Source organism: Lissotriton vulgaris, chromosome 1_1 (assembly GCF_964263255.1).
Source record: "Lissotriton vulgaris chromosome 1_1, aLisVul1.2, whole genome shotgun sequence".
In the NCBI taxonomy this organism is placed as follows: Eukaryota; Metazoa; Chordata; class Amphibia; order Caudata; family Salamandridae; genus Lissotriton; species Lissotriton vulgaris.
Window position 1 is genome coordinate 1,096,180,638 of NC_141685.1, and position 16,972 is coordinate 1,096,197,609.

At 46.2% G+C, this 16,972-nt stretch overlaps 1 protein-coding gene across 1 annotated transcript in view; it reads right to left on the reverse strand.

The window, feature by feature from the left end:
• The window catches only part of ACO2 (aconitase 2), a 340,183-nt gene that overhangs the window by 171,876 nt on the left and 151,335 nt on the right, over positions 1 to 16,972 (reverse strand). The window contains exon 8 of the mRNA XM_086963512.1: positions 4,959 to 5,050. Within this exon, the coding sequence (XP_086819638.1) occupies positions 4,959 to 5,050 (92 nt within the window). The remainder of the gene's footprint in view (positions 1 to 4,958; positions 5,051 to 16,972) is intronic.

The following is a 16,972-nucleotide window of genomic DNA, read 5'->3' on the forward strand; positions in this document are numbered from 1 at the left end:
GTATACCATTATACCAGGGGGCGCTGGATGTTGGAATAGTATAATTTACTATTTCAAACTCCAGTACACCCCCCGCAAGTTGTTGTTCCAACTTGCAGAGTAATGGTATGCGGAATCACAAGACGGTCGTTGTAATGACCGCGTTGTGATTCCCAGCGTTGTAAAAGTTTGGGAGTAAACGTTGTTTACCGTCTAGATATGGGAAGACATGGATTTGTTGTCTTCTGAGATGTGCTGCTACTACTGCAAGGCACTTTGTGAACCCTCTGGGCGCTGTTGTGACTCCGAATGGAAGGACTTTGAACTGATAGTGTTGTCCATCGACCACACACCTTAGATACCTTCTGTGAGTAGGATGTATGGGAATGTGGAAGTAGGCCTCCTTGAGATCTAGTGTGGCAAGTAAGTTGCCTTGTTGCAGCAGCGGGAGCACTTGTTGTAGAATGATCATGTGAAAATGAACTGAGTGTATATATAGGTTGAGGGGCCTGAGATCGAGTATTGGTCATACAGTACAGTCTTTTTTGGGTATTAGGAAGTACAGCGAGTAAACCCCTGTTCCTTGATGTTGTAATGAAACAATCTCTATTGCGTTCTTTTGAAGCAATGAGAGAACCTCTTGTTTTAGTAGTGTAAGATGTTCTGTGGACATGGACGCTGCCTGGGTGGTATATGTGGAGGGGTAGCTGTAAGTTCTAGGCAGTAACCAAACTGGATAATTTGTCTCGGCCACCTGTCTGATGTGATGAAGTTCCAGACAGGTAGGAACTGTGCTAATCTCCCCCCAACTGCAGTGTAATATTGTGGGGGGAGCGGAAGGAAGTCACTGTTGGGGTGGGAGAGATTTGATTGTTGTTATTACCTCAACCTCTTCCTTTATTGCTATTTCCTCTGTATACGCCTCTAAAATATCCTCTATTGGGGAATGTTTGTGTAGTGGCTTTCAAGGAAGCTGAATTGTCTGCTCCAATCTGTTTGGAGGATCCTTTGTAGAAGGAGCGACGAAAGGAGCCTTGTGTTTGTGGGGACTGTAAAGCTCCCATGGATTTGGCTGTCTCTGTGTCTTTCTTCATTTTTTCTAGCGCAGTGTCCACAGCCGGGCCAAATAACTGTTGTTGGTTGATCGGCTAGTCAAGGATAGTGGTTTGGACCTCCTGCTTGAAACCTGAGATGCGGAGCCAGGCATGACGCACACTAGTATTTATATATCTAGAGGCAGTGTCTGCTGCATCAAGTGCACATTTTATTGATGCATTTGAAATTAGTTTACCCTCCTGAATGAGATCATTTGCTTGTGTTTTATATTGGTCAGGCAAATGTTGTAATAGGGTTTCCAACTGGTCGTAGTGGGCCCCATCATATCTTGCAAGCAGTGCTTGGGTGTTAGCTATGCGCCAGTTATTAGCTGCTTGGGCAGCTATTCTTTTACCAGCAGCATCTAACAACTTGGATTCTTTATCAGGGGAAGGCGCTTCTCCTGAGGTTAGGGAGTTAGCGCGCTTTCTAGCATTGGAAACGATCAGAGAATCTAAGGGCAGCTGCCCTTAATGTAGGAAGGATCTGCAGGGGCAGGCCTATACTTTCTCTATTCTAGGGTTTAGAATCCTGGCACGTACTGGATCTTTAAACACTTCGGGGGCATGCTTAATGACTCCTTTAATCATTGGCAATATTTGCACTGACTTTTGGGACTGCTCAAAGGTATCCAAGAGAAAATCTTCTGTCTCATCGGAGTGCATTGTGACACCATAAAAGATGGCAGCCCTATTAATTAACTGTATAAAACCAATGTTGTTGTCTGAAGGAGATGGTTTTGAGGGGTATGTGTGGACTTGGGAGGTCTGGTATGTCTTGTGGGATAGGGTACTCCCAGTCAGGTGGGTCAGTTGGGTACGTGAAAGGGTCATCTGGGTCACCCCCTACCCCCATATCTTTATCATATCAGGATGTGAAGGTGTAGTAGGTGGAGAAACATTAGGTGGGAAAGTGTGAATTGGAGGTGTAATAGGTTGAGGTAGAGCAAGTGGGTTAGAAGGAAGTATAGGAGAACAAGGCTGCATAGGCGATGTGGCATAGTCTTTCTTCTTTACAGGCACTGGAGGTACAGGTGGTGTGTCTAACTTACTCTTCCTATATGGTCCAGTAGAGACATGTCCTGTGTCTGGATCAATATAAATCTTTTTCTATTTTGGATCGACTGGATCCGGATGAAAAAGTTCCTCTTCTTCAGAAACCGCTCTTGGCGCTGTTTTTTTGGTTCCGAGCGGTGTGGTGTTTGTCTATTTAATTTAATTTAATTTGCGTGTTTATATAGCGCTAGAATCACTCCCGGGGGAGTATCTCCACGCTTCGACCGCTGCGAAACCCTTCCTGGCTTCCCTGAGAGATGGTCCCTTAATGGGTATCTCCAGGGTGAGACCAGGCATCCCCGGCGGTCTGGTGGGGCCGTTAGTGAAGATGAGGCAAGCTAATGCCCAGAGTTGCCGAGTGTGATCGCTGATCAGAGTGGGCACCGAGGCGAGAGAATTATCGAGTCCGCTGACCCTGGTCCAGAAACCTGCCTTAGTAGGTGTGCTAGAGTCTTTTGGCGTAGCTTTTGGTTCCGAGGATTTTGGCTTCGGAGCCGAAGCGGATTTCTTCTGTATGTAAACATTTCCTGCCGGTTTGTCTACGGGCTTTGGATTTTTCGGGCCCGGTTTGGCTTTAGAAGTGGACAGTTTGGGAACAGATTTCGGAACCAGAACTTCTTTCGGTTTCCGTGCTTAAGGTGCTGGTGGGATCGGTACATGTGGTCTGCTCGGTCCCAAGCTACCAGAAGGCTTTTCGATGTGCTTTGGAGCAGAGCTCGAAGGCTGGGCTTCTAAAGTATGTTTTCGGTCGCGACTGGGCCCAGCAGGCGGTCTTGACCTTTGCCTTTGATGTTGGTGGTTGGGTTCGGGTAGGGGCAATAGTACTTACTCTTTGACCCAGAGTGATGGAGTCATCGGAGTCGTCTGCCTCTAATACGATTGAGATCTTCTGAATCTTCTTCAGGGACATCTGGGCCTTCGTTGAAGATGGCCACTGGTTCCGGAGCTGATTTCTGCATGATGTGTCTTCAGGCCCTTCGATCTCAAATGGTCTTTTTCGATCGAAAGAAAGCGCAGGCTGGACAGCTGGACTCGTGTTCGGGTGAGAAGCACAAGTTGCAGACCTTGTGATGGTCACTGTGCAGAAATTTGCTCCACACTGGGGGCATTTCTTGAATGGTGTCCTTTCCATGAGCTGTAGGCCTCACGGCGTGGATAGGCCCAGCAGCCTGCGCCGGCGACTGGAATCGAGCCGATGAGGTCACGTCAAAGGTCAAGATGTTTGGAAGTTGATTTGAAAAGTTTAAGGAACTTTTTTCGAGGCAAACTACTTTAGAGAGTAGATTTCTAACTGGAGCGGAAAAGTTACATCCGAACCCAATGGCGGAAAAAAACAATCTAAGGATGGAGTCGATGCCCATGCGCACTATCGTTCAAGGGAGGAGTCACCTATCTCATGACTACAAAGACTTCTTCCAAGACAACAACAAGGTGCAACCATCCGAGCCCAACACCAGATGACGATCTAATGCTAAGTGTGAGATCTGCAGCTCATATGCCTCGAACACATTGTTTTCATTTGTTACAATGCATCAGAAAAACCCAGCACGGGACGCATTTCCCCGGCCAAGGATCTTTGAATAGGATTTAACAGCTTAAAACTGCACCAGCTTGAAGGAGCATGATTCACAGCAATCTAAGAACAAACAAAAAATTAAGCGGACGAGAAGGGAGGGAGTAGCGCAAGCAGAGGAGCATGAATGAAGCGGACTAGGAGGGAGGGGGAGAAGGGAGAGGGTAGTGCAAGCAGAGGAGCATGAATAAAGCTGGCCAGGAGGGAGGGGGGAGAAGGGAGGGGGTAGTGCGAGCAGAGGAGCCCTTACAGAAACCCAGATGGCAGCTGTGCAAGTGCACACCATCGCGAACACAAGCTGGAGGCCAGCAAAAGCCTGTGGATAGCACTTTCAAAAGCCACTCACTAAATTTCTCGCAGAGCAGCGCATGCGCTGGCTCAGCGAGACCTAAAAAGCAGCTTAAATAACATTGGATCAATTTATATAGTGGCACCGGACATTATAAAGAGGAAGCAGCACTGCTTGCCTAGATTTAATGATACTGGGCATATATATTTCCCTTACATAGGAGGATTAGGTACCCATTAACCCCTCCCATGCTGGTGACGAACCCCAGCCGTCACGCCCCGCGGTGGGCGTGTGCTGATGACGGCTGGGGTTCGTCACGGCCCGCCCTGTCCTTTTGTTTACCGCACAGGCGTAAAATCGCGGCAGCAGCGAAGGGGTTAAAGCATAAGCTCTTCACCTGATTCTCTGCCAACTCTACTTTAGACTACGTGCCCCTCATACTTCTTCATGACAAAGAACTTTTCATGCTGCCAAAAAATGTAATGTATTACCTCACACCTTACAATGTAGACTGCCATAAGATCTACACCTCATATTCCAAGATCAGCTATAAAAAAACATAGTGCTTTTGTTCTAAAAAGTGCTACCTCTCGCAGATTCTTTGCTATAGCTTCATAGGTATTGCAATGAAAAACCTAAGGTGAAAAAGCGGACAAATCCGCAAAGCCTGGTAAATGCAGGTACTTGCTCCAGAAGATGGGGTACAAGGTTGGGGTAAACTACAAGTCCACAAAAGATTGTGGTGCTCAAGTACAAAAAAGTTGGGAAGACTGCCTTAGTCAAATAATTTCATTACGAGACCGGAGGCTATCATTATGCATAAACCTTTTAATTGCAACTCTGGCAGCACCTTTTAAGAACTTCTACTACAATAAAATGTAGGCAGATTGATTTAATGACTACTTTAGAACAAACAGATTTTCACTATGTAGCTGGCCACAGCCCAAGGTAAAGCTAAAATACTCACCTGGTTCAAGTCTATTTCTATCAGCTCGTCGTACTCGCATCCTTCATCAGGTACTAGTTCCTTGGCAAATTCATCTGCCAGAGCAGCAATCTCTTTAAACAGAATGCAAATAAACACAAGGCGATGTTGAAAATGGGGATAGGTGGCAACAGAACCCAACTTCAAACAACTCATAACATTGAGGATATTGAAATTAAAATTCATAAAACATATCTAGGACAGTATGTGAGCAAGCAGGTGCTCTCCTGCGTTTGGCAAATGTTTGCTTTCAGGGTCAAATGTAGTTTTAATGAGTGGGATTGACTGCATTCAGGTACACATGTGGTACGAGTCACTGGAAGCAAAGTTTGGTGCTGTATCAACTTTTGATTTTTTGGGTAAATCTATGCTAGGATATTGAAGGAAATGTTTCTTACCTGTAATTCTAGTTCTCCTTCAGGGAAATTTCAATTTGAAATCATAACCACAAATAGTCCTACACGCGCTCAGGATCCTAGAGCACTTCTTATAATCAAACTTACTCAGTGTACCTCTTCACCTTACTTTAAGGCCACATTTTTACATAATTGTAAATTTTTTGCAGCCTATGAAAAAGGCTAAATTGATCAATTCCTCTAATTTTCTTTTAAAAAGGTTAATAAAAAGTAATTTAAAAACCTGAAATTTACTTGAAACAAGGTAAGTTTACCTTAAAAAGCCTCAGTCAAACCTTTGTCAAAGGAAAAAGGTATGAAGGAATAGGCCATAGGGCGGTTGGGACATATAGGCTACAGCTATGCTAGTATGAAAACTAGCACTGCACCTTTGAGGGCCCATACCCCTCCAATATCCCATCTTGCCCATCCGATGGTAAATATTTCAGGTATTTATTATTTTCTGGTTTGTTTTTATACAGAGCAATAGGGACAAAGGTTACTGAAATTTAGAATGACTTGTATCTCCCTTCTACCTTGGAGAAAGGAGGATAGCTAAGGATTTCAATGGAGAATCCCATGAAGGAGAAGAAAACAAGTTACTTACCTGTAACTTTGGTTCCCCAGTATTGGTAAGTCTAATAGACTCCCATGGCTTGTATCATTCCCCGTCGTCGGAATGGGAGTCTCGGTAACAAAAATAACATAGCAGTGGGTACAAAAGAGAACAAGAAAAAGGCCTAGGCCTCATTTCCTTTTGTAGCATATCCGCCTCTTTTTGTAAAAGAGACCAAAACTAAGCATCAGCCAATCAGAATAGCCTCACCCTATAGAAACCTCCTGAAGGAACCTCAGAGCCTCAGATTTTCGTAGGCGTTTTGTAACTGTAACCACATCTGCTGTAGGCTGAGCATTCCCAGGGGAGGAGGGTAGGCTCATGGGAATCTATGAAAATTACCAATGCTGGGGAACCAAAGTTACAGGTAAGTAACTTGTTTTCTTGCCCCAGTATTGGAACTTTCATAGATGCCCATAGTTTGTATCAGAGTAGCTAGCAGTAAGAAATAAAGCACATTTTGTGACATAAAAAGAAACATGATTGCATCTGTACCATCATGAAAGCAGAAGCAAATTATATACTGAAATAACAATTTGTATCGACAGTAAACACAAAATGTGCATAAAAAAGGAAGGAGGGATAGTAGGGAAAGCTCACCAATTAGTGGAAGAGGTTCCTCAGGACTGCCTGGCCCACAGCGGTGTCTTCCTGTGTCAAAGATTCCAAGCAGTAATGCTTCGTAAAGGTGTGCACGCTGCTCCAAGTTGCAGCTCTGCAAATGTCTCTGATGTGTACTCCCGCGAAGAGAGCTGTAGAGTGTGGTCTAATCCTGCTGTCCAGCGGCTTACCCGCTGTTGAGAGGCAATATAGAATAGCACTGGAAATCCATCTTGCAATACTTTACTTTGAAAGTGGAAGGCCCTTGCGAGGACCACTAAAAGCAATAAATAATTGTGAAGATTTACGAAACCCTTTAGTGCGATCCAAATAAAATTTCAAGCAATGCTGCACATCCAGAGAATGAAGTGACCTCTCCACCGGTGTGGAAGGTTGATGAAAGAAAGACTTGAGATCACTGGTTCATTTAGGTGAAAGTCTGAAGGCACTTTAGGTATGAACCTCGGGTTAGTCCTCGAAATCACAGTATTTCTCTTGAATTGGAGAAAAGGTTCCTGTATTGTGAGAGCTTGCAATTCCCCAATGTGTCTCGCCGATGTGAGGGCAAGCAGTAGAGCCAACTTCCATGAAAGAAATGTTATGCTTGTACGATGAATTAATTCGAAGGGATTCTTCATGAGCTGAGAGATAACTATATTCAAATGCCATGTAGGAGGTGGAGACCTCACTGGGGGGGTAGACTTGAAACAAACCCTTGAGAAATTGTTTGAAGACCAGAGAGAAGGTCCAGATGCCGAGTGTCTGTAGCGAGAAATCGCTGCCAAGTCAACTTTTATGGATGAATGAGCCAACCCTGTCTTAGCCAAAGACAAAAGATAAGGTAGAAGCGGATGAGGCTGAGAAGAGAAAGGGTCAACACTTTCCTTCCGGCACCAAATGCAAAATCTTTTTCATTTTAAACGGTAAGTTTTATTAGTGGAAGGAGCTCTAACTTGAGATAGAACTTCTCTTATTTCATTTGAGATAGGAAGGTTCATGAATTCTCGCTGCTCAGGAGCCATGCAGTCAGGTGTAATGACTCTGGATCCGGGTGCCAAATCTGTCCGTGGGACATCGTGAGAAGATCCAGAATCGTCCGCAAAGGAAGAGGAGGGACGAGAGACAGAAGGTGAAGTTCTGTGAACCAGAACTGTCTCTGCTATCTTCCTGATAAGCCTCGGGATCATTGGAATGGGGGGGAAAGGCGTACACAAATGCTCTTGACCATGCTATCGAAAGTGCATTCCCTAATGACCCTCGATGGTGAAGCCTGCTTGTGTAAGACTGGCATTTCTTGTTGGTCGGGGTGGCAAATAGATCTATTGAGGGTTTGCCCCACCGTTCAAAAATCTCTTCCAAGACCACCTGGTTCAGTTCCCATTCGTGACTGACGATAGCCCGCTGAGTCTGTCCGCCTTTTCGTTTAGGACTCCTGGTAGATGTTCTGCCTGCTGTGATATTACATGAAGAATTGCCCATTCCCAAATCTTCTGGGCCTCCTGAGACAATGGAAGAGACCTGGTACCCCCTTCCTTGTTTATGTAGTGCATGGCCGTGGTGTTGTCTGTTCGGATGAGAACCTCCGACCCCTGCATTTGAGGAAGAAATGCTTGAAGTGCTAGCCTGATAGCCCTGAGTTCTAGGAGGTTGATGTGAAGAAGACTGTGCTGGGGCAACCAATGCCCGCTGACATGAAGATCCTGAAGCACAGCACCCCATCCGTTCTGTGACGCATCCGTTGTCACCACTTGAGGAGGTGGATTGCCTACGAAGGATAGCCCTTGGGAAAGGTTTTCCTGTTTTGTCCACCACAAGGCCGCTCTTTTCATTGCGAAAATAATCGTCACCTTGTCGTCGAATGAGCGGTGAACCTGCCTCCACTGTTTGTCTAGCTGCTCTTGAAGAGGCAGCATCCGCATTCTGCAGTGAGGGATTAGAGGGAAGAATGAGGATATCAACCCCAGAAAGGATTTTTAACAGCGTACTGAAAGACACCTTCTCAAGAGCAGCGCCATGTTTCGCAGTTTTTCCTGCCTTTCTAAGGACGGGAAAGCCTTGCTGAGATTTGAGTCCTAGATGGCCCCCAGGAAACGCGCTGTGCTGGACGGAATTAGAGATGATTTTTCCTTGTTGAGTGTAAGACCCAAATTCTGGAATAGGTTCGTACATGCGTTGACTGCTTCCCTCGCAGCCTCCCGGGACGGGGCCTTCAGCAACCAATCGTTCAGGTATGGGAAGACTTGAAAGTGATGTTTCCGTAGGAAAGCTGCCACCGGTGCCAGCACCTTGGTAAAGATTCTTGGGGTAGAGCGAAGTTCGAAGGGTAAAACCCTGAATTCCAATTTCAATCTTTATTTCGGCCAATTTGACCATCAAAGATATGCAGTAAAACACATACGGTACAATATAAAACCATCAAAGATATGCAGTAAAACACATATTATACAAGGTAAAACCTTTCCACCCTAAAAAAATAAGTACTTCTTGAGTGAAAACGGATAAAAGGCCATGCTTTAAAATTCATATTCTTATAGTTAAGTGGTCAACTGCGACTTTAAAATACGGGTGCGAGTATGCCAGACATTTGTAAGGAATTTGGCTAGTGCAAACACCAATGGTCCCGAGACATCAGTTTTAAAAATTCTATACATCGGGAGGTATTCCCTACAACCAAAGTTTCTGATAAGTGGTAAAAGCCAATATTTCCTAGCGGCCTTGTAAGTTGGACAAAACAAGACCACATGTAGGTCGATTTCCTCAGCACAGGTACATGCCGGGCATTGCTTAGTAGAGGGCGGTGTTGACCAGGAGCTAGTGTATGACCGCAGAGGCAGTGTGCCATATCTCCATTGGAGAAATAGCTTCCTGGCCAGCACAGGAGTCATCCCGTCCAAAACCCTCTCCAGCCTGTAGGAATCCTTGCATTGTATAATTACAGATGTTAATGAACCCTCGCCAAGGGAATCAAAAACCATAGCCAGTTTTTGCTCATAATAAGCATTGGCCAAGACTCTTCGTGGGATCCTAAGTGACGCATTAGCTGGATCGGACCATAGATCTGGGAATCCCATTCTCACACAGGACGTTTTTTTACATATTTTATCCAGGGAATCTGTAAGGCTTTGGGGTGGGTTAGAAACTCCCTCAGTTCTACCCTGTAGGTAAAAAGTTCCTCACTGCTCCATAACCTTCGCCAGAAGGCTATGGGTCTGAGGCCCAATTCGTCTGCTATGGGTCTCAGGCCCAAGTCCATCCGCAAAGGGAGGAGCGGTGTACTAGGCGGGAGTGCAACTATCTGTCTAATAAATTTGTTCTCAGTTATAGACAAATTGTGGGCAAGTGTATGGCCCCACAATTCCGCCCCATATGTGATGGCACCCCTGGCCTGTGCCTTGTAGATCTGGATAACCGGCCCTAGTGGTCGATATGTGGAACTTTTCATCATACGTACGATGCCACCTGTGGTCTGCACTAATTTAAGGTTTGCCCCAGTCTGGTGTGTTCTCCAGGACATGGTTTCATTCAACGTTACACCCAGATATTCAAAGGTGGAGACTCTCTCTAAACGTGATGATCCCAGCAAGGGGTTCGGGCGTGAACTTTGGGTTGGGTTCAAGACCATGAACTTAGTTTTTATAGCATTGATCTCTAACCCCCTTTCCGTGCAGAAATCCACAAAAGAATCAAGGATCCTCTGTATCCCCATGGGGGTTTTGGACAGCAGCAGGGTATCATCTGCAAACATAATTGCAGGTACCCTGCTACCGTTCAATTTTGGAGCATCGGTGTATTCAATGCCATTGAGATGGGCGATTGCCCCGTTGACAAAGAGGCAGAACAGGGTTGGTGCCAGTACACAACCCTGCCTAACCCCTCTGTCAACAGGGAATCTGTTCGTTAATTCCCCAAGCTTCCCACACCTAACCCGGGCATAGTTGTTTTGATGCAGTCTCTGTAAAATTGCCAGAATGTCCGGGGGGACCCCCATCTCGGCCAGAACACTCCAGAGTTTCCCTCTGGGCACCAGGTCGAAGGCGGCCCGCAAGTCCACAAATATGGTATACAAGCTGCCGCCTTCGAATATCGCTGTCCTCCAGTAGATAATGTTCAAACGAAAAACCTGGTCCACTGTGGAGACTCCCTTCCTGAAGCCCGCCTGGTATGGACTAAGGGCGTCTGTTTCCTCCGCCCAGTCCTGAAGGCGATTCAACAGTATCCTACCAAAAAGCTTTTGGGGCACGTCAATTAGACTGATTGGTCTGTAGTTGGCTGGGAGCAGAGGCGAGCCCTTCTTAAATATTGGAACCACCTCTGCCCCCAGCCAAGTACTCAGGATTTCCATGCCATGCAGGACTGCATTAAATATAGTAGCAAGGTAGGGGGCCCAAACATCGGGCTCCTGCTTGAACAGGTCCCCGGGGAGGCGGTCCAATCCTGGCGCCTTTCCCGATGCCAGACCTACAATTGCTGCCATAACCTCCCCCACTGTGATCAAGTCCCCGCCATACTCAGCCAGTCCATTACCGAATGCAAACATGGTTTCTCCCAGCTCTGAACTATAAAGTGACTGAAAATGTGCCTGCCACACCCCTGCTGCAATATTTGGCTCTATTGACGAATGGAGGCTCCCCGATTTACTACTCGCCAAAACATTCGGTAGTCTCTTGTTGCGAGGGAGCTAGTAAGCTCCTCCCATTGGCCTTCCTCCCAATAAGTTTTAGCATGAGCAACTAGTTTTTTATATGCCCGTCTACTTTCACGTAGCTTCTCTCCGCCTATTCCCTCTTTGATGCTTCTGAGGAGTTCTCCCTTTGCCTTCCTGCAGGCTGCATTGTACCATGAGGATTTGTGTTGTTGCCCCCTCCTAGAATTCTGTACCATACTAAAGAGCTTAGATGCCGCTCCCTTTATAAGGTCCTCATGTGCCTGATATAATTTATTATGGGAATCTTTATTGCCCACATCATTAGCTAAATCTCCCACTTTTTCCAGAATTGGAATTAATCCTGCGTAGAGCCTCAGGAGTTTCACTTGGCTCGTGACTAATTTTTCCCACCTGATTCTTCTCCTGTTGTTACCCAGTAGAAGTTCAGGTTTGTTCTCCTCCTTAGTTGTGATCGAGGCTTCTATACCAGGGTGGATAAGATCTAGTTCTAGGGCATTGTGGTCGCTATCTAGTCTTTCGGTAACCCTAAAGTCCAGAATGGATGACCAATTCGCTAGCTGTACAAGGGCGTAGTCCAAGCGGGACTCTCTTCCCACTCTGTTATACGTGGGTTTGCTTGGTATATCAGACTTAATACGCCCATTGCAAGCTCTGATTCCATGCTTTAAGGTTAGGGCAGTAATCTGGAGTGCTAAAGGTGTCCATGCCTTCGGGGGAGGTGCTACTACAGAAGGTACTGACCACCTGAGCTCTTCTTCCATGGGAAATACCTCTAGAAGACCAGCCAGTGGCTCAAAATGAGAATTTAGATCCCCTCCAACTACATAGGGGGTGCCCCTTGGAATTTCACACAAATAAGCTGAAAGCTCATCTATGGTGGAAGATTCTCGCGAAACTCCCACTGGCCTAGAGTAGATATTTATCAAGGCAAGTTTCGCTAGATTTGGCCTAGCCAATAGGACCACTAAAATGTCATCCGATGGCACCGGTAGGCGTGAGGCCTGGCACCCAAGGTGGGATGCCACCCAAGTTGTAAGTCCACCTGAGGGGCGGCCCTTACCCTCCCACCTAGCCGGGATAGAAAATGACAGGTAGCCCTGCTGAATATATTCTTCCCTTGCCCAGGTCTCCTGGAACATACACACATCCCCAGTCTCAATATAAGTAACCCAGTCTTGTGTGTCCAGCTTATTAGCTAGGCCGGCCACATTCCACCAGATTAGCCTCAGATGTGCCGGAGCAGCAGCGGAGGGGATTACAATGGTGGGAGTAAGAGGAGAACTAATACCAGGTGTTACACCAGGACAATTGTGGGTTTGGATCAAATGGTTCGAATCAGGGGCTGAGGACAGTCAATCAACCCCCTCCAAATCCATCAAGGCAATTAAATCGGTTATAGTCATAGAAGGGTGTCTCCGGAGGTCGATAGACCGGTCGTGCAGCATACCCCCGGTGTCTAGATCTCCGTTCAACCCTCGTCCAATTGCCTAGTAATAGATCATCATGCATACGAGTAGGGGGAAAGAAAAAAGACACTGGCAAAGTCTGCATGGTAGAATCAGGAGATCTGTTTGACCCAGCACATATATGTAATACTGTCCTAGGATCTCGGAAAGTCACCATAATACAGTCCCCTACTATTGATTTTCTAGTTTTCCCCAGCCAAGGTACCCTTCTCACCATGATAATTTCATTGTTGAGATGGGCCGGGAGGGATCTGTTCCAGTTCAACCATTTAATAATTTTCCTTTTTAGTGAGTGAAAGTTCTCACCTTCACCCACTTCAAGAGGGGGAGCACCCGACAAAACCACCATAAGGCTATTGGCCTCAGGCGGCAAGTCGGGTCTCCGTGGTCTGGGAGCAGGCTTCTCAGGGAGTAGGGGAACAATACTATCATTAGGTTTATCCCCAAAGGTTATGCCAGGGGCTATGCCAGGGGGAACTGGGCCTACTGATTGTAGAGATGGAATATTAGATTTGCTAGATGGTATTGGAGCTAAGTTGGCCATGAGTGGCTGCGGGAGGGGGACGGCAGCAGTAACCAAGGAAGGTCCAGCATTAATTGGAGGGTTTTGAGTGTTAAGGGGAGTTTTAGTTGGGGGATTAGGCTCGAGGGGTCTGCTCTGTTTAGTAGCCAAGGTTTTCAGGCTGCTTATAGTTGCCTCCAAGATAGTGAGTCTGATCTCTACTTTCTTCAGGCTCTCGCTAATGGGCAGAAGCAGTGATCTAAGTAAAAATTCTATATTCCTCATAAAAGTAACAGGGGATGATATATTAGGTAGATTATCCCCTTGGACGCTAATAGAATCAGTGATATTGGTATTAGTACCCTTAACAGGAATAACATTATACACATTCAATATTGACCTATCAGAAGTAGGAGGGGGCTTAGGTGCTTTTCCGAAGTCGGAAAGGGGGATTTTGGTCTTGCCCTGCCCTCCCCTCAACTTCCTTCTACGCTTATTTGGTGGTGGGCCATGCACCTCTGCCACAACTATTTGCTTTGGCTTGGTTTTCCTTGTTTTAACTACAGGGGGCGTTTGAGTGACTAAGTCAACAGCCATACTGCTAGGAATGGGGAGAGGGATAACATCAGAGGTCTGTTCAGTAAATGGGCAAAGGTTGGGAATACTATCCCGCAGTAATTAAAGAACGCCTTCTTGGGATAATAAATCCTGGCTAACGTTAAAGGAACCTCCCTCTTGGGAGATAGGATAAGGAATAATGTCACTAAGAGGCCTATTTTTCATATTCTCAATAGAGCGGCAGCGCTCCGCCCTACGCTTCTCCAAAGAGGTTTCCTTATCCCCCTCACCCTGTGCCCGTGTGAAGTAATTATCCAGAGTTACATTTTTACCTCCTCCCACCTTCGCTGGTGTTCCCTCCAGAGCCGGTGATGGCATATCCAAAACCTATATCAAAGTCCTTGCGGAATCAAAGAAGTACAGGCAAAAGAGAGTGGGCCCAGCCCGGCCTCCTACGGCCCCTGACGGCCACAGACGGTCCCGCCCTTGTCCCGGGCTTCTCCCGGGACGCTCTCGCGCCTCGGCCCGTATAGCTCCTTTTAACAAAAAAAGGGGAAAGATTATGGGCGGGTGGGCGGGGCCAGCAGGGAGAGCAGCCCAGGTGTGACGAATAGGGCTCGCAGGGACTCCTGGTAGATGGAGTCCCTGCCTCCAAGCTCGCAGCCCTGCCGGCAGCTCCACGCGCCCAGAGGTCACAGCTCCTCTCCCTCAGGTCAGCACACAGTAGATATGGGGCGCTGCGGGACCCGAGGTCTTTCACGCCCACAAAAGCAACCACGAAGGCAAGCAGTCAATGGCAGGCAGCAATATGAATGGCCCGCAAACAGCCAAAAGGGAACCCTGAATTGAAAGTGGCGCTTGGCTACTGTAAATCATAGAAACCTCCTGTGTGCAGGGTGAATGGGTATGTGAAAATACGCATCTTCGAGATCGAGAGTGGCCATGAAATCCCCCGGATTGACGAGACGTAATATATTGTAATGTAATATGTAATGTAATGTAATAAGTTTTTGTATAGCGCTACTATTACCCTACGGGTATCCTGGCGCTCAAACGGACAAGGAACAACTGTACCTGCGGCTCAAGTGATAACAGACTGACTAACTTCTAGGAAACAATAGGGTTTTCAAAATTTTCTAAAATCCAGCAAGGAATCAGCTTACCTAATATTCAGTGGTAGCCCATTCCATAGTTGTGCAGCTGCTACACTGAAGGCTCTACCCCCCCCATTCTGGATCGTTTAAATCTGGGAACAGATATTAAGCCTGTGTTGGCAGACCGTAAGTGTCTGGAAGGCTCATACCAGTTACATTTATCCTGCAAGGGTAATGGTCCATATCCATGAACCGCTCTGAAAACGATGCATAATGACTTACAGCTTATACGCTCTTTTATTGGCAACCAATGGGGATCCCTCAGTGCCATAGTTGTGGAGGAGCTCCATGATCTATTCAGAGCCAACTTAGCTGCTGCAGACTGCACCCATTGCAACCCCTGGATGATGTACTGGGGAGCCCCCAAATGTAGGGAGTTTCAGTAATCCAGCCTGCTTAGCACTATGCTCCTCACTACCAATGCTCAGGAATCATCTGGCAGTAAAGGGAGGGTCTTTCGCAGCATGCGGATTAGAACAAAACAGACTTGAATGGTTTTGTTAGCTTGGGACGCCATTTGGAGATGGATGTCCATTAGTAATCCAAGATTTCGTACAGTATTAGTCGGGCTTAGAGATTCTTCCTCTGGAGTGAGCCTGAACTCAGTCGGGAGGTGCTTTGGAATTTTTGCAGCCGAGCAGTACATCACTTCAGTTTTCCCCCCATTAAGTTGAAGGGAATTACCTCTGAGCCAGCCAGCCGTTTTCCGCATACACTCCTGGAATACCTCAAGCGATGTCTCCTGGTTACCCTTTAGAGAGAAAATCAGTTGGGTATCATCCGCATAGTTTATCACGCTGATACCAAAGGACTTTATTATAGACAATAAAGGTCTCAGATAAACGTTAAACAAGATGGGACTGACTGATGATCCCTGTGGAACTCCATAGTGGACAGGAGAGACCTTTGATGTAAACTGTGCTAAAGTCACAGTCTGTTGGCGACCCAGGAGGTAGGATTGCAACCACTCAAGAGCTCTTCCTCTCACCCCGTTGTTCCACAGCCTTTGCATCAAAACGGCATGACTCACAGTGTCGAAAGCCGCCAACATATCAAGAAGGATAAGGATCGAGGCGTCCCCTCTGTCGGCGCGCAGTCGAAGATTATCCATCACTGTGGTCAATGCCTTTCAGTACCATGTGCTGGTCGAAAACCAAACTGCAATTCGTCCAACAGCTGGTTTTCCTCAAGATGTTTAGACAGGATTCTACTAACTGTCTTTTCCAAAATTTTTATTGGGAAAGGGAGAAGAGAGATTGGCCTAAAACTGGGTGGTAGTGTTGAGTCCAGCGATGGTTTCTTTAGCAGCGGAGAAACCGTTGCTTGCTTCCATACAGCTGGGACCACGCCTTCTTCCAAAGACTGGTGGCAGATTTTATGAAGCCATGGGAGCAGGATTTTACCAAATGGTTTCAAAATTCTGTTGGGAACTGGGTCTAACGGGGAGCCTGAGGAGATGCTGTGAGCTGTGCTAGCAAAAGAGTCCTCCGTAAATAATTGAAATGAAAAGAAGTTAGCAAGGAATTGTCACTAAGCTCAATTACTGGCTCATCCAATTCAGTATCTATAGCCTGAATATTATGAGGGGATAAATTCCCGACTATGTTATTAATCTTCTCCTGAAAATAAAACGAAATATCATCACAAAGCTGTTGTGAAGCAGTTGTCTTGTTACATTGACTAATGGGCGAAGTAATGTCCTTGAAAATCTTAAAAAGAGTTTTTGTACTATTCGTGGAGTTCAGGATGGTAGTGGCATAAAAATTAGCTTTTGCAATGCCTATTTTATAATTAAGCTGGACTAAAAGTATTTTTTATCTGATTCTTCATAATGTCTTCAATTCCTTTCTACGGAGAAGTCGAAGTGCTTTTAGATCCGCATCATACCAGGGGGCTGATGTCTTTTCCTTATTTTTGATTTTACATTTTGGTAATAAGCGATCTAAATTCCTAACTATGGTGCTGCAGTACTTTTGATAATTTTCCTCCACCGAATCAGTTGGGGTTGAATGGTCATGCTCTTTAACCAATGCTTGAGC